Source organism: Helicoverpa zea, chromosome 18 (genome assembly GCF_022581195.2).
Source record: "Helicoverpa zea isolate HzStark_Cry1AcR chromosome 18, ilHelZeax1.1, whole genome shotgun sequence".
NCBI lineage: Eukaryota > Metazoa > Arthropoda > Insecta > Lepidoptera > Noctuidae > Helicoverpa > Helicoverpa zea.
In genome coordinates, this window is record NC_061469.1 from 10,541,935 (window position 1) to 10,557,572 (window position 15,638).

General features: G+C 35.3%; 2 protein-coding genes and 1 non-coding gene across 3 annotated transcripts; all 3 read right to left on the reverse strand.

Annotated features, from left to right (window-relative positions):
- Window positions 1–7,917: 7,917 nt before the first annotated feature.
- Trnal-uaa lies at window positions 7,918–8,001 on the reverse strand. The gene has a single exon. It is a non-coding gene; the product is annotated as a tRNA-Leu (tRNA).
- Window positions 8,002–9,647: 1,646 nt separating this feature from the next.
- LOC124638943 lies at window positions 9,648–11,439 on the reverse strand. Its single transcript, XM_047176117.1, has 3 exons — window positions 11,314–11,439; window positions 10,683–10,850; window positions 9,648–9,870 (listed from the first exon to the last, which is right to left on the reverse strand). The coding sequence occupies exons 1-3, from the start codon at window positions 11,363–11,365 to the stop codon at window positions 9,668–9,670; spliced, it is 423 nt and encodes a 140-aa protein (XP_047032073.1). The 5' UTR covers window positions 11,366–11,439; the 3' UTR covers window positions 9,648–9,667.
- A 1,157-nt stretch (window positions 11,440–12,596) lies between these two features.
- LOC124639077 lies at window positions 12,597–14,619 on the reverse strand. The gene is made up of 3 exons (XM_047176302.1): window positions 14,496–14,619; window positions 13,921–14,085; window positions 12,597–13,016 (listed from the first exon to the last, which is right to left on the reverse strand). Exons 1-3 carry the CDS (start codon window positions 14,560–14,562, stop codon window positions 12,787–12,789), a joined length of 462 nt encoding a protein of 153 aa, XP_047032258.1. The 5' UTR covers window positions 14,563–14,619; the 3' UTR covers window positions 12,597–12,786.
- Window positions 14,620–15,638: the final 1,019 nt, after the last annotated feature.

Below are 15,638 nucleotides of genomic sequence, written 5' to 3' on the forward strand. Positions count from 1 at the left end.
GTATTGAATCATTTTTAGTCGTCCACCTTATCCAACAGTTTTATGAATTTCCTTTAATATTTCAAAATACTTCTCCATCGGAATTATACGCATAGTAGGATCGTCGACGCATTTTTTATTAAATATAAGATATTCCTCATCTGCAGTTTCCATAACGTCATATTTTGACAGCCAGTAATAGTCCATGGACGTCTTTGGCGTGGTCACCCTACTGTTCTTGATTTGTTTTATAACCTTATAATTAAAAACGTTGTTATAATTCACCAACGTAGAATTATTTAATATTATTATTATTTTCGTCGTACACTCTTTTGTCACTTTCTTCCTCAAACGAATTATTCAATTTTTCGCTGCGAGAATTTTCAATGCAGTCAACGGCCGCCATCTTCAAACGTAAATAAAGCGCTGGCAGCGCCCCTAGGGGCAATTTACATAACTATTTTACGATGTGATCAATTAATTTTGATAATTTCATGAAGAAGCCGAGCTTTTAGTTGCACATATCGAGAAACGATTTCTCATCATTGATTTGCCCAAGTCACATCATGATGTGGCCAATAAACAGTGAAACATTTCATGAAACGGGACCATTTCATGAAATGGTCGAGTCATTTCATGAAGTGGTCAAGTCTACGATAAGGCCACCACATATATATTCTATCGATACTAGTATTGATTCTACGTATATTTAGCGCTGAAACAAAACAACTGAAAATCAATACTAGCGGCAATGTGACATTCGCTGAAAAAGCGTTCGATATACAAAAATAACCTTGTTCCAACCACGTTTATAATTCCTAATGTTAGACTGGAAGACGATCCCAGCATAATTTAGGAAAAGGCGAGGCAAATTATGAAATCTGTTAACGGTAGGAAAACGGTTCAGTTTGATTTTCACCTCAGACAAAATGTGATACCGTTATGTACCTTCTTCTCGTGTCGTGTCTCTTATTGTAATTCGTATATATATTTTTTTAATGTCTAATTTTTTTTTGGTATTTTTTTTGTTTTTGTCCATGTGTCATTCAAGTGAATAAAATGTTTTTCTTTCTATACATGGTTACTTCATGTAGGTACCAATTTATTCACACGACCTGGGTTATTTCCTAATGCCAGACTGACGAAATGGATACGCTAGTAAGAATGTGTGAATCTGAGTATGTTTGTAACACTCACTCAAAAACTACAGCAATTAAATGTCGGTAACTTTTTATCCATGTGCGGTAGATCCCTCAGGAAGCACGAGAAAGCTGGCAAAAGCCAGCTTATCATAGAATTTGGCTTGGATCCTTTCAAAGAAATAAATACTTAAACTACACTACAGATATTTATACTCCCTCATTAAGTTTCAGTTTTCACTAGTCTAGCTATACCCAGACATCAGCTTACCCTCTATTACTATAGCAAGCAAGGCTGTTTTGTATCGATTTTCCAAAGCCCTACCCTCAATGCGGCATGGTGAATAGAAATAGTCTAGGATAGTGGAAGTTTCCATGCTACGCCGTAGCCGCGTAGCAAGTAGGGTGTTTCGTAGCAGGGCTTAGAGGTCAATGTTCTTAAGGCCCCAGTACACGTTGGCCCAAGTGCGGCCAATACACGCCATCACCAATGTGTACACGGGGTATTGGTGCAGGTTGGCGGACATTTGTCAAGGTTGGCGCGCATTCGGCGAGTTGTCGGTTTTTTGGGCACACATCAAAGGAATCTTGGCCCAGCTTGGCGTGTGGTGTTTACACATTCGGCCAATGTTTAGTTCGTCACTGACCGCTGAGGATAGTACACTTTTGTGTTGCGTGTAAAAGTAAATATAGTAGTGTAGTATAATATAAGTATATAGTAGTGTAGTATAATATAAATATATATGGTATTGTACAAATAAACAGCCGCAGCCGTAACTACCTCGACGTCCATCGCAAGTGGTTTGCCAGGCAGCAATGAGCCATGCGCCAATGTGTAAACACCATTTGATCGTGGCCTACATTTGTGCATTGCGCAGCTTGGCCCAACACAGGCCAACGTGTACTGGGGCCTTTAAAGGTACAAAACGTTTTGCTTTTTATCCATAGTTAAAATTTAGTTTTTTTTGTACGTTAATGGCATCGAGACTATAAACCGATTTGATAATTATTTTCACTGTTGGGAAGCTAACTATTCCCAAGTAAAATACACTATACTATGTCTGGACACGGTAAGAAAGTGTCCCGGATTTGTGTAACTTTTTCTTATGGATTGAATTTTGTTTGTTTTTCCATAGAGTTGAAACAGCTATATGTATGTGTGGGTTGGGGTGTATTTATGTATAATTCATTTGAATACTTATTGTATAACTTGGAATTGAACTGATACGCTTCTCGCTTCCCGTTTACCTACAATACCTATGATTATGGGAAAGTTTTCATGTTTTGACAGCCTTCAAAGGAAGATAATGTCCACAGAGACAGAAATAAGTATCATCCTCATTTACAATCGTTAGATACTGTCTGTTAGTGTCACATAAGGAAAATAAAGGTTTCATAAATAAAACCTTCCTACCTTTTATGTAAACATGTGTCGTGCTGTGTTTTGAAAACTGTTTTTAATTCTATATTGCCATCCTCCTTTAAAATATAAAACAAGATAAAAAAAAACGAGATTCTGTATGTGACCTGTTTATTTTATTAATTGCACATAAAATTATAATATTCAATACTAGGTTTCACACGCGGTTTTTCTCGTAGGTACTCGGATAAAATAGATATAGGTAACCTTTGTCACTAGGGGATAGGATACCTAGCTTCTCAATCGTGAAATATTTTTAAAAATTGATTCAGATTCCAAACAAACCAAAAATGTTTCCTCTATATTTTAGTAGTATTGATATGACTACTAAGTTTCATCAAAATCTATTGAGCGGTCCCAGCGTGACACATCACACTAGGATAGTTTAATATCCTATATTAAAAACCAGCTTCATTCCTTTGATCCCCGACTGTATCGTTCCCACAGCAATTTCTATTGTGCTGTACTGACGAGAGTGATCACGTTGAATCTACCCACCCAAAACAAAAATGTGAAAGACTGCCAAGTTCGATAATATGGGAATGCTTCGCCTATAAAAGAAGTGAGATCTGAATAAGTACCAAGTTCCATACACATACCTCAGTTAAAAATAGTTACTTTTTAATGATGTTACTTGGCAAGTTTTCATACACCTTGTTATAAACCTACTAAACGCAATGAATCAAGTATTTAATTTTCTATTAAAACTTGCCAAGTAATCATCATTAAAAAGTAACTATTTTTAACTGAGGTATGTGTATGGAACTTGGTACTTATTCAGATCTCACTTCTTTTATAGGCGAAGCATTCCCATATTATCGAACTTGGCAGTCTTTCACATTTTTGTTTTGGGTGGGATTTCATTTATTTTTGTAAGGTTGTTTATTTTATTTTTTTCTTATGATGAAGTTAGTTAAAGAAATGTCTCATTTATACTATCTTTTAGATTTTTTAATATGCACTGTGTTTCTTACAAAGAAATGAACTAGATTAACTATGTCTAGATTTACCAACTGACTGACAAGACATGTTATCATATATTATGTTCGTGGATCAAAGTTACACATTCGTTATTTTCGAAAGTGATTCACACTTGGCCGTTTTCAGATTTTTACTTTACTTTGACTAAATACAAACCTTTGTACCATTCGAAGATATATTATATAAATATAGATAAATTTAGTTCGTTTTAGTTCCTTAGGGGTATAAATTTACACCGGGTATAAAACACCTTCATTATTTTGAAACCGACTCACACTTGGCCATTTTCAGATTTTTCCCTTTACCTTGACATAAAGACCTACCTCCATGCCAAATTTCAAGTCAATACGACCATTGGAAGTGGTCTAGGTTTTTGATGAGTGAGTCAGTGAATAAGTGAATCAGTGTATAGTAAAAATAGCGATTTTCTGACGTCAATATCTCAAGACCTACAATAGGTATATTAATGAAATTTTGTATTTTAGATAAGTGAGGGGGTCTCAACAGATACTAGAAATTTGATATGCGTAAATAAAATAGATTTTGAGTTACAGGGGGGTCGAATTTGGCCCGAAATGGTTCGTGTAATATAACCCACGGCCGGTGTGTCGCCTTTTTTGCTCGAACTTGGCGGACACACTGCCGTGTGTCTAGATCTCTGGGCATAACCGTCACGTGTTTCCAACATGCTTTACATAGGCAGATACATAATCCTTCGTCATACTGTAAATGTGAAAATGAGTTACGGTTTTTCTAGGTTAATGGTAAAATGTCTGAAGCCATTGAGACAGGCAAAATTGCTTTGTTTTTAAGTAAAATACCTTACTTAGGCAGATATGTAATCCATACACATACTGTAGATGTCAAAATTACTTTTCGTTTTTATTTACGCTTTTGCGTAAATGGATTGAGATTATTTTATCTTTTGTTTGTTGGTCAAGTAAGAGACCTGGATAGTTATTTCCTTATGTACAAAAATTCAGAAATAACCGACAAATGCCTCTTCATTCATTTCAGACCAAACAAAAAGCAAGGGTTTAATATTCAATTCAATATCGTTCATTCTTACTGACTGTACGCACAGTGGTCACGTTTCAGTCTATCACCAGGCACACTCTCACGTGTACACAACATGCCTATAGACATTATTTTATATGTAGATAGTGACAAATATTATTCTGTTATATTACTACGGACTCTACTACTTTTATTGTGAGTAGATCTTTGTGCTTATCAGCTAAATATAATTATGATTTGAAAAGGTTATTTATTTATATTTGCTTTTATTTCTTCGGCCTTTATCAAAATAGAAGTGAATTATATCGTCCCGTATTTTATTATGTTTAGACTAAACATTGTTATCATTTTTTTTTACTTAACGATATAAACAAACTAAAACTGCTAATCGTAAATATTTATCAGGTACATATTTTGGTGATGTCAAAACAAACATCTATGTATCGATATTGTGAAAAACATGCATTAGCACATGATTACAGTCTTAAACGTTTTGTTTACTTTGCATTATTCCTTGAAAACACAAGCGCACTTTATTTTGTGTTTTAGTTTAGAGATTACATGGTAATTAATATTGGGCTATACCTAATACTTTTTTTTGCTAGCATTAGCTATAATTAATACCTAGCAATTCACCCACGTGCCTAGGGAACTACATCTTTTTTTAAATAAATAAATAAATAAATAATGTCGGGACACCTTTTTCACACACGGTCGGTTAGCAGCCCCAGTTAGCAGCAGTAAGTTATTTATTAACTTGTGTTATGGGTGCTAACACAACTGATACACTACATATAGCTACATATATACATATTTATAAATACATATCATACATACATATCATACATCTTGAATATTATATAATCTGTGATCTTGCACCCGTATACCTACTTAAAAGTACCTACTAAAAGTAGGTAGCCTGTGTTCTTTCTCAAGACTGACTTTGTAATTATTGAAATCGGATCAGTCATTAAGGCGTAAAAGAGTGATCGACAGACAGGCTTAATTTCGCATTTGATTTTTATGATTGATTCCAATCTACTGAATCTACATATTATTTTGGAATTTCAGTATCGCTATCTATCGAGTAGGTACCTATTTGTAGCGGTAATTTTTATGATTCACTTGCCGACTATTGTCACATGATGAAGATAGGTATACGTACTTTATGTATATGTATATCTATGTGTATTTTGGTTGAAAATTTCTACTTATTATCATGAAAAAGTAGGTGGAAACAGTGACTGCGCAATTTTACATAATAAAGAAAGATAGATGGTTTATCAGTCTATCTATCATATAATGACAGGTGGACGGTGATAAGGCAAAACATATATTAATATATCCAAGCTATCTAAGGTATCTACATATAGGCGCTTGTTATCTACAGTCATATAATAATGGAGAAACATTGTCAAGTAGTTATGTTGTATTTTTTCCGGGTATCCAGGACCGAGGGGGAGGCCTATGTTCAGCAGTGGACGTCCTATGGCTGAGATGATGATGATGATGATGATGATGAGGACCGAGATGTGAATGTGATACCTCGGGAAATACCTAGTGGTTTATACGAATATTATAACTGGTTTTTGTTAGATTTTTTTAAGTGCCTAGGTATATTGTGTGGGCATTGATAAAAACGTGACGAATGGGAAACCGCATGTACGCAGCATGTGTTGGGTAAATTCGTGTATATTGATCTTAGGTATAATAAAGTTTTAGGTAGTTATTTTAATTGACATAATCACTCTTTGTGTTTCTAATTAAAACAAGCTTCAACCTGTCTGGAAAAAAGTGATAAGTGGTCATCGCCACTTTTAACTTTTAGATCGTTTTTTTGTTTTGGGTTGCTGTCATAGAGGAAAACCCAGAACCTCATCATCATCTCCCGAATCTTTTCCCAACAACGGTGAGGTCGGCTTTCAGTCTAACCGGATGCAGCTGAGTACCAGTGTTTTAAAAGGAACGACTGCCTATCTGACCTCCTCAACCCAGTTGCCGCAACGACTGCCAAAGATGTTCAATAATAGCCCAAGTACTGAGTTGAGTTGTCAAAAGGCTATAAATGTAATAGAAAGGTTTGGAAATAAACGTTATCGATTCGATATTGGTTCTTTAATATCATAATCTATTTTGCACAAAAACAATGCAACGACTGGAAGTGACCATATTCTGAGGACACGCACACAAAGCAACAACACACAAACAAGTATAACGCACACTAAATCCTTTGCATGTGTGCGTAAATATTGAATCAGATCGAAGTGTGAGTGATTCAAAATAATCTTGCCATCTGTTATTCTGAAATGGCCTCTGTGTATAGGAGTTAAGGTTGTTTTTTCTTTGATATGGGAATTGTGGTTGATAAGGACTGTTCCAGGGTATTCTAGTAAATTTCCGAAGAGTTTGTTTACATAACATTGCAAGTACTAGATATTGCGCAGTTGGTGTCAGCGAATATATTCGTTTATTTGGATTAGTAGGCCGGTCTAGAAATATTCTGAACCCTTATCATGGTTGTGCAAACAATTGAGTATTCAATGTGAAGGTAAGACGGATGATAATAAAGAAATGAAAAGTTTTCTAGACGTTTTCTTCGAATGAGACTCTATCAGAAAAGATTATCGCTGACGTTGTAAAAGTTTGTTTATATATCCACTTCTTGAAGGGGGGCGTTTTTGGAGGCTCAGTTATCCCATGTAATATTTAACTTATTGATTGAAATCTGCTTCTTTTTGTAAACACTGTTGATCCTGACATTCAGAAAAATGGCTATTTAAATCCTTAACAAGTATGAGCACTTAGCTAACATTGACCTTAAAACCACCAGATGAAATAAAACCAACACAGCTAAAAATCTATCATTCAAAACCTATTAGCCAAATTGTGACCATCCCATTTCTATGAAACAGGCCGCCCTACGCAGGTAAACGTCAGGTGTAGATGGCGTTGGGAGGGGGTGAGGGGATGCGACACCATTGACCTTTGCTGTTTACCCTTGAACTGTAGCAATGAACTCTATTTAATTGAAGTTCAGAAATAAAAATCAATAGCTTTTAGTTCGCAATGTTTAGTTTCTGTAGGGGTACCATAGCTTTGGCTTGCGTTTCTGACGGAGTAAAATTCAAAACTAGTTTTATACTAAAATAAATTGTAGTGGCATGAAGGTAAATGTTTCACCTTTTTTCCTGTAGACTGACTTAACATGAAAGAAAGGTCTTATGAATTGATTGGCTACAGCAATTAAGCCTAAGCAGTAACAAAGACAAAATAAATGAAAGAGATTACACGCCTAGAATTGCTTATGACAATAACTTTTTGTATAACTACGTAAATAAAAACATAAAAAGGCAAAAAGAGATCACGAGTGATCATTTCGTTTGTCAGGTGTGGGGTTCGAACCCACGCTCCCTCTCGGGAACCAGAGCTTAAATCTGGCGCCTTAGACCACTCGGCCAACCTGACTTGCTGAAACGTTTCAAATTGTGCATCACTATCAATAAAATTTGGCAAGATGCCTACATTATTAAAATTGTTGGATTGCACATTCTAATGGGCGATGAAATCAACAACAATAAGATGAGAATTTCGTTTGCGAGACATTTTTATATATTTTCAAACAAAATTGCCTGATTCCATTTACTTTTTAAATGTTTTTTTTGTGGCATTTTGAATAATTTCTATAAAAAAGTATGTTTTCTACTAATAAAAATCTCTCACTTCACTAATTTGAAACAATTTATTTTTTAATAGTTCGTATATTGTTTACAGCGCCATCTATACACAATAAGCCATGTTCTATAACTTTACAGGTTATTGCGTAGTTCCCTATAGCTTGTATAGATGACGCTGTTATAAAATTTAAACACGTCAACATTAAACATTTTTTTATTATAACAATAATTTATTAAAAACGTCAAGAATTCAACTTAAAAGCAACCAGTTATTTCTACTTTATGAATGGTATATCCCTTGCTTTTAGTTTTAGAGTAGGTATTTAATGACATTGACCGTTGACCTAAGAATGACAAGGCCTTCTGCAGGAGATAACTGGTATGGTCCACATTTTATCAGTCTGTTGTTAGTACCAGTAGGTCAGTGTCAGCCAAGCTGGTCAATAATTACATTACTCATGCTGTATTTAATTTACAATGAGCTCTAAATTGTGGCAGGAAGCGCCGTCTGTACGGTAGTTTCCGTTTTTTTTGTTATAAGTACTTTTTTAATGATTGTTTAAGCTTTGTTATGGCTGGAGTACTTCAGTTTGTGGTAGTTCAGATAATAAGGTTCATACAAAGGTTTCCTGGACAGGCTTCATGCAGTGATGGACATGCGTAGCCTGTCAATTTGCTTGCAGTGAATGTGTGCTGAATAATTGCATATTTACCGTTAAAATGTTTATGTGTATTTTGTTAAATAGATGTTTTGAAGGTTAATTGATATAATGTGAAAAATAAATTGTATATTCATATCGAAATTATCACTTTCCATTAGATTCAATTAGTTCTTAATTTTCACTGCTAACGTAATGCTTCATATTTAATGCAAAACTAATTTGGCTCAATAGTTATTTACCCTGAAATCTTATTAGTTACAAACTAATTGCAAGTTTTTTACATAAACATTGTAATAGAGTTTAGGTAGCCTTACAAAGGTATGCTTGGTTTTTCTTCACATATGCTAGCAGCGCCCCTAGCGGATTTGGAACGAAACTCAATGATGCTTTCGCATGATATAGGGCTTACATTGGTTGAATTTTGACTACGTTTATGCTTTTCGCAATAAAGATACTTTAAAAAACGAGGCATTAGATAAATAACTCACTGACTATCATACTTTTAAGGACATAAAATCCTATAATCCTATCAGGTAAGACTGAAACACAAAATCCATGTTTCAGTCTTACCTAAAAGTTGTGGCACATATTTATGTGTTAGGTACAGAGATTTATGTTTATTAAAACCTATCTGTAATAAATAAAATGAGTGGCATTTCAGTATTCGGCAGTTAATTTAACAAATAACTATAGAAGTTAAACCCACAAAAGTAATTGAGTCAAATTTTATACCTTTCGACATCAACATTTAAATGCAAAAATAAAAACAACCACCCAAAATAATACTGGATTTAATCACAAGCCCACCACTCCCACTACAGTCGCCACCAGCAGAACTGCTCCATGTACCCTGGAGGCCGCATTACACTCGTCTTCGAAGCACTGGCAGACTGTCTCCAAGTGGTCTTCGTTGTCAGCCTTGTAGCAGGGTCGGTGGTGGCGCACCCAGCCGCAGCTGCGGGTCACTCGGACCTCTGGCTCGTAGCCTTTGTGGAGAACTGGAAGAGAAAGTTTAATTAGGTAGGCGTAACACTTCTGAGAGGCATAACAGCCTTTTACGTTCATAAGTGCTTGTAAAGGCCTAAATGAAATAAATGATTTGATTTAAATCGAGCGACATCACCGGGTTCGTACGGTACGACTACCGGTTCAAATATAACGTTAAAAATATCAAAATGATTCTCGCGCATAAGCGCGGAAAACCGACAGGCAAATCTTTCAGTGTCAAACATTATACTTGTCGTCGTTTGAACGAGTATTTGTCAATTGTTTTTAACTTTAAAGCCATGTATTCACTGAGAAACAATTGTTTATAAACACTGTTTCAGAAACAAAATCTACGTGTTTCTGAAACAAATAATTTTGTTTCACAACAATTAATTAAACTGTACATATGTAAACCTATCAACAGATCTAGTCACGGCCCTCAAGCAATAGTATTCAATTGCGTATAAAGTGAATAATGATTTAGGTATTAAATAATTAACGGTTGTACATAGAATGGTTATTTAATTATGTAATGGATACTAAAGATTACTACCCAGGATTTGTTACTAGGGTCTTTCAAAGATAGGTTATGGAAAAAAATTCTGAAGTGCATATTTAAATTCGAAAATATGCACGTACTTCTTAGACTCATTTCAAAATAAGAAAATTCATTCCATATTGGTCAATTTTTATCCCCATCCCGAGAAGAAAGTAGTTCCCCCAAAACGCGGGAAATAGTTATCGTTTATTACAGAACTCCATCCATTATTTATTCCTCCTTCAAGGTCAATTTAAGACTCTAAAACCACAATCTCCAACTTACTGGTCTGCACAATCTTCCTGCAGAAGAATTCGCTGTGGGAAGAGTAGACGCCGTGCCCGCACTCCGCTATCGGCAAGAAGTTGTTCAGCGTCTCCTTATCATAGATGGTCGGGTCCAGACACATCGAGTTGTTTTGGCTGTTGCATTCGAAGCAGCGGATGGATGCAGCTGGAGAATAATTTCCACAAATGTTGAAAAGTTTAAATTAAATTAATTAAAGAAAAGAAGCCTGGCCTTACAAAGAATGTTACTGAGTGTGTATCTAATTACTCATTAATAGTAGGTACATCACCTTACGAGAGCTCTCACTCTGCATAGTAAACCGTTTTTTTGTGGATAAAGACAATCTGACACACCAGGAGTATAGATATGTGTTGGGTGTATTATTAATCCCCAACTTTCAGACTCTGGGCTGCCTTGTGAAACAAAGTCCAAGTCAACATTTCGACTCGGGAATCGAACCCGAGACCACGAAATTTTGTACACAGATATTCTAGAGCCTGACAAAAGGCTAATATTTATCCGGTCGTGGAACATAGTTAACCCGGTATTCCAGTGGAAACGAGGGTAACAGTTAGTTGGTCACAAATATGAATTTTAGACACTAAACTTTTCAGAAACACTAACATACCATATCTTACACAGAAAGCAAAAACCAACGAGACTTTCAGAAACTCTTTCATTTTATTAAAAGCACTATTTCCACTATAATTGAATATTAATTACACAACGAGTTGGAAGCTGGACGGATGGTCACTAACTGTACGCTTTTATGCTTTGCCTATAAAGATGGGACGCGCCGACTTATTCTGTGTTATCGGAACGTAATTATGACGTGAAGTTCAAGAGCGCTTTTTGAAAACATGTTCAATCACATATTATAAATACTACGAAAATATAATTCATGATTCGTTTCGAGGAATTCGGGTTTTTAATTATTCATGTGGAATAATTAAAAACTGAATAAACTATTGACAAACAGGACTTTACGAAAGGGTTGAGATGCGGCAGAAGTCAGGATGGTGAGTAAAATTATGACGGTACTTTTCTGTGAATCTACGATGATTTTTCCCATTCTACAGATATTACAAAATTCTGACAATTTACGCATTAAGCAAAGTCTAAGTTTCAGGGATTAAGCTCTCCATATGCCTTATTCGAACATTTTTTTCTACGGAAATAAATAGTTGCAACAAATTCTGCAGCTACTTCCTCTAAAGATTTCCATTCATCCCCCACGCAAAGATTATCTGGAAGCGATAACGTATCTAACTTACATAGTAACCTTGACCTTGTCTTTATAATAAGTTGAATTTGTCAATATGTGTATCAAACTTAATGTAGGTAGGTCCAGGAAAATCTTGCAGCCTCACTTGTCATTCATGTGAAGATTTTTGAAAGTATGGTGTGGAAACGAAAATAAAATCGAGGAATAAATGGAGGATTTAATAAATCGAGTGAGTAGGTCTTATTTTTTTCTACATTTACTTCTTAAAGGGGTGATAGATTATAGAAATATGAAAAATTAATAACGTAATGGAAGTGAATATTTCAGACAAGATGTTGTTTGAAGACATAATTTTGCAGACTGCATATTGCACATGGAAAATAATAAAACAAACAGATTCATTAATGGCATAGTTTATTTAATCTTAATAAGATATAGTACCGTAAGTATCGCAGTTTATACATGGAGATAATAACCTATGGCTTTCCATTGATCTTTGATCTTCTACTTTTCAGACTTGATTAATAGTTTGTTATCAATTGTACATGTTGCATAAAACAATGCAAGTCGCAATAAGAGATTTTGTAAATCTCCAAGTGTTGGTACAGGTACTTCATTTTCTTCATTATCATGATGATATATATCCCACAGGAATACAGGATCCCCAAAAATTCCGCGATCCTGATACCAAGTTTAGTCCAGTCTTTTGGCCCAAAATCCAGCCCAATTAATACTAAAATCCATTACACAATTAATCTTAAGTATCGTTTAACATAAACACCAAGTTCTATATTCAAACACTATCCCGCCATGTTTTGAACGCAGCTAAAAGAATGGCAACAGTTGATAGAACTGTCAGTTTGACGTGTTCTAAATTCAAACAGTCCCTCGCCATGTTTTGAACGCAGCGAGAAGAGTGGCAACGGTTGTTAGAACTGTCAGTTTGACGTGTTCAAGCGTGGTTGCCGCATTGCAGAGGTCTCCGAAGCATTGACAGACGGTTTCCAAGTGGTCCATGTTGTCAGCTTTGTAGCAGGCTCGCTTGCTCTTCACCCAGCCGCAGCCTCGGGTGATGCGGACCTCGGGAGTATGGTCTGGATGTAAGACTGGAAGGAGAAATGGTTGTTAGTAACGATACTTTTACTCGATCAGTAAAATAGATATGATTAAACGACTAAACTCCTCGGTGCTTGGTCCCATCCAATAGGTAAATAACGATCCATGAATATAGCTGATGCTGAGAGTCCTGAGGAGTTTGGCCAACCAGGGAATCGAACCCGCAAGTCAGATTTGCAACTACGAGCCTAAAGAGAAAAGACTTAAATAACCTTCTAACTTGCAATTTTCCTCAATTTTGGGAAAATTGTATACAGGCCACGAAAATGCGAACATGACAAGCTTAAATAAAATTGGTTTTCGATCAGAATATGGCCGTCTACACGCACTGATAATCACGCTATTATTTAATCATCACAACACTATGGGACATCATTCCGCTCTCGAAACTAGCAAATTATTGTCTATGGGAACTAGTCTATGGCTGTGCATTAGTTACACATGTGTGTTTTATTTGCATATCCGTTTACATTTATGCAGTTGTTTCATGATAAGTATCTAGGCCTTGATATATGGAAATTTAAAATTTAAAACCTTTAAAGGTAGGTACAGGTCTTTTACAGCGAGTAAAAGTAAGCTAGGTATGTATAAAGAGTATCGCATTCAATGCTAAGAACTGAATTACCCGTTTAACTATCATTACCTACGTTAACAGTATCTTTCACTGCATCCGGAATAGGTAACAACCAAATATTTCAGTCAGGCTTTCACAGTAAGACGGTTGAACCGATAAATTTGAAAATAGGATATTGACTTGACTCGTGCGTAGCTCGTAGACACACAGTACCTTCACACATGGCAAACATTAAAACCTTGGGAACCCACCAGTTTCAAATAAATCAAAGCATTTAAAGTAAAGCTCTATAGAGTCCCTTCTGAAACCAATTCACTTACTAGTCTGAGTAATCTTCCTACAGAAGAACTCCTTCTTGTCGATAGTGTTATCGAGCCTGTCCTTGCACTCGACCACGGGTATGATAGCATGCATCTTCGGCACGTGCATCTCGAGGCACGCCGAGTTGTTGTGGCTGTTGCACTCGAAACATTTTATTGCTTCGCCTGAAAATATGTATAGGATTTGATATTTTGAGGTTTCTTAAATAAATTCCATTAAAGGACAAATAGCTTTTTGGAGTAACGAAATATGAAAGTAGTGATTTGTCTTCACTAAGTCATATCTCCATTGATGAGGTTGAAGGAATATTTATTTTATCCTTTTTCTTTGAGGGAACGTAATTGCATAAGCCCAATTTCAAGTTTTGCTATCTTTGATAATAACTTAACAGATTACAATAAAGTAATAACATTAAAGAAAACCGTAATTTATGTTACTTTAGTTCTCATTTCATGCAATTTCCATCTACTTCAGTATGCCTACTCTACATAGGCATGGCATAGATGATAGATAACAAAATGTAGGTTAACTAACTTGTCTTACGTTAAAGTTTCATCGTGAAAGGCATACTCACATGTGTTAGAAAACATTATAGGCAGTAAAACACTTAAAACAACGTTGTAAATTCTTGCTACAGCCATTATAATCTTAATTGACAGTGCCTACAAAAATATTAACAGCAAGCGTTGCGATCTACACGTTGTGTTAACAATTAAGTACGGCGCTTTGAGCGTATTTAATTAATTCACTTTATTAATTAAATGATTATTTGGAGTGAAAAATTGTATTTTTTTATATATATATTCGTTCTTCTTCACCAAAGATCTCTTACACACTGTCTTCACATTCGTTAAACTTGAATTTATAAGTCGGACACCGATCCTGTCTGTTTGTCATACAAAGGGTACAAACTGGATTATTTCGGATCTAATCCTCAACGTAGAAAGGTGTCCAGGGTTGCAAGGAAACATCAATAAAGATAACGGCTGGCTCTGGTGGTAAATTCTTGAATAAACTGATATTATACACTAGATTCTAGTTTCTTCAATAACGTAACTACAAAGTTGTCAATTGATTTTCTAGTGCCATCCTTGTATACGGCTTACGCTCAACTTATGTTTCAAATGATTACGCACCAGTTATGCTAAAAATTTAGACCATATTTTAGTACAAAATATAAGAAAAATTACAAAAATTAAAAGATTTTGGGCATTTAGGACCGAGATGAGTAACAAAAAGAAAGACCGTTTACAAGGAAGTATCAAGTAGCTTGCTCAATTTCTGCGGCATGAGTAACAGTAATGTTAAGTCTGAGTATGAGTAATGCTACTAAGTAGGCGTCAGTCATGCAGATACATAATTTTGTAGGTAGGCATCCTTTTATCTTGCGTAGCTCCTTGAAGATAATTTTAGGGATATTATAAATTGCATATCAAATAAATAATCGCCTATCAATTAATACTCATCATTTATATTCTTTTTTACATCAAATAACTTAGTTCACTACAAATAAACTAAATGTTTAACAACACTCAAACTGCAGATAATTCGAAATTATACATCAATATGACATTGCTTTTTTTATTATAATGCAATACACTTAAATTTATTCTTGTACAAAAATACTACATACATAGCATTAATACTGACTGCACAGCAAATTTTCCATATTTCATAGCAAAATAACTATCCCAGTCGCATATTAACCAGTAAGTAC

Coding starts and splice junctions, on each gene's coding strand:
- LOC124638943 (XM_047176117.1), bottom strand. CDS start 11,365: ATGAAAGAGTTTCTGAAAGTCTCGTTGGTTTTTGCTTTCTGTGTAAGA. Junction 10,851..11,313: donor TGCTTTCTGTGTAAGATATG/GTATGTTAGTGT, acceptor ATTATTCTCCAG/CTGCATCCATCCGCTGCTTC. Junction 9,871..10,682: donor CAGGAAGATTGTGCAGACCA/GTAAGTTGGAGA, acceptor TTTCTCTTCCAG/TTCTCCACAAAGGCTACGAG.
- LOC124639077 (XM_047176302.1), bottom strand. CDS start 14,562: ATGGCTGTAGCAAGAATTTACAACGTTGTTTTAAGTGTTTTACTGCCT. Junction 14,086..14,495: donor TATAATGTTTTCTAACACAT/GTGAGTATGCCT, acceptor ACATATTTTCAG/GCGAAGCAATAAAATGTTTC. Junction 13,017..13,920: donor TAGGAAGATTACTCAGACTA/GTAAGTGAATTG, acceptor TTCTCCTTCCAG/TCTTACATCCAGACCATACT.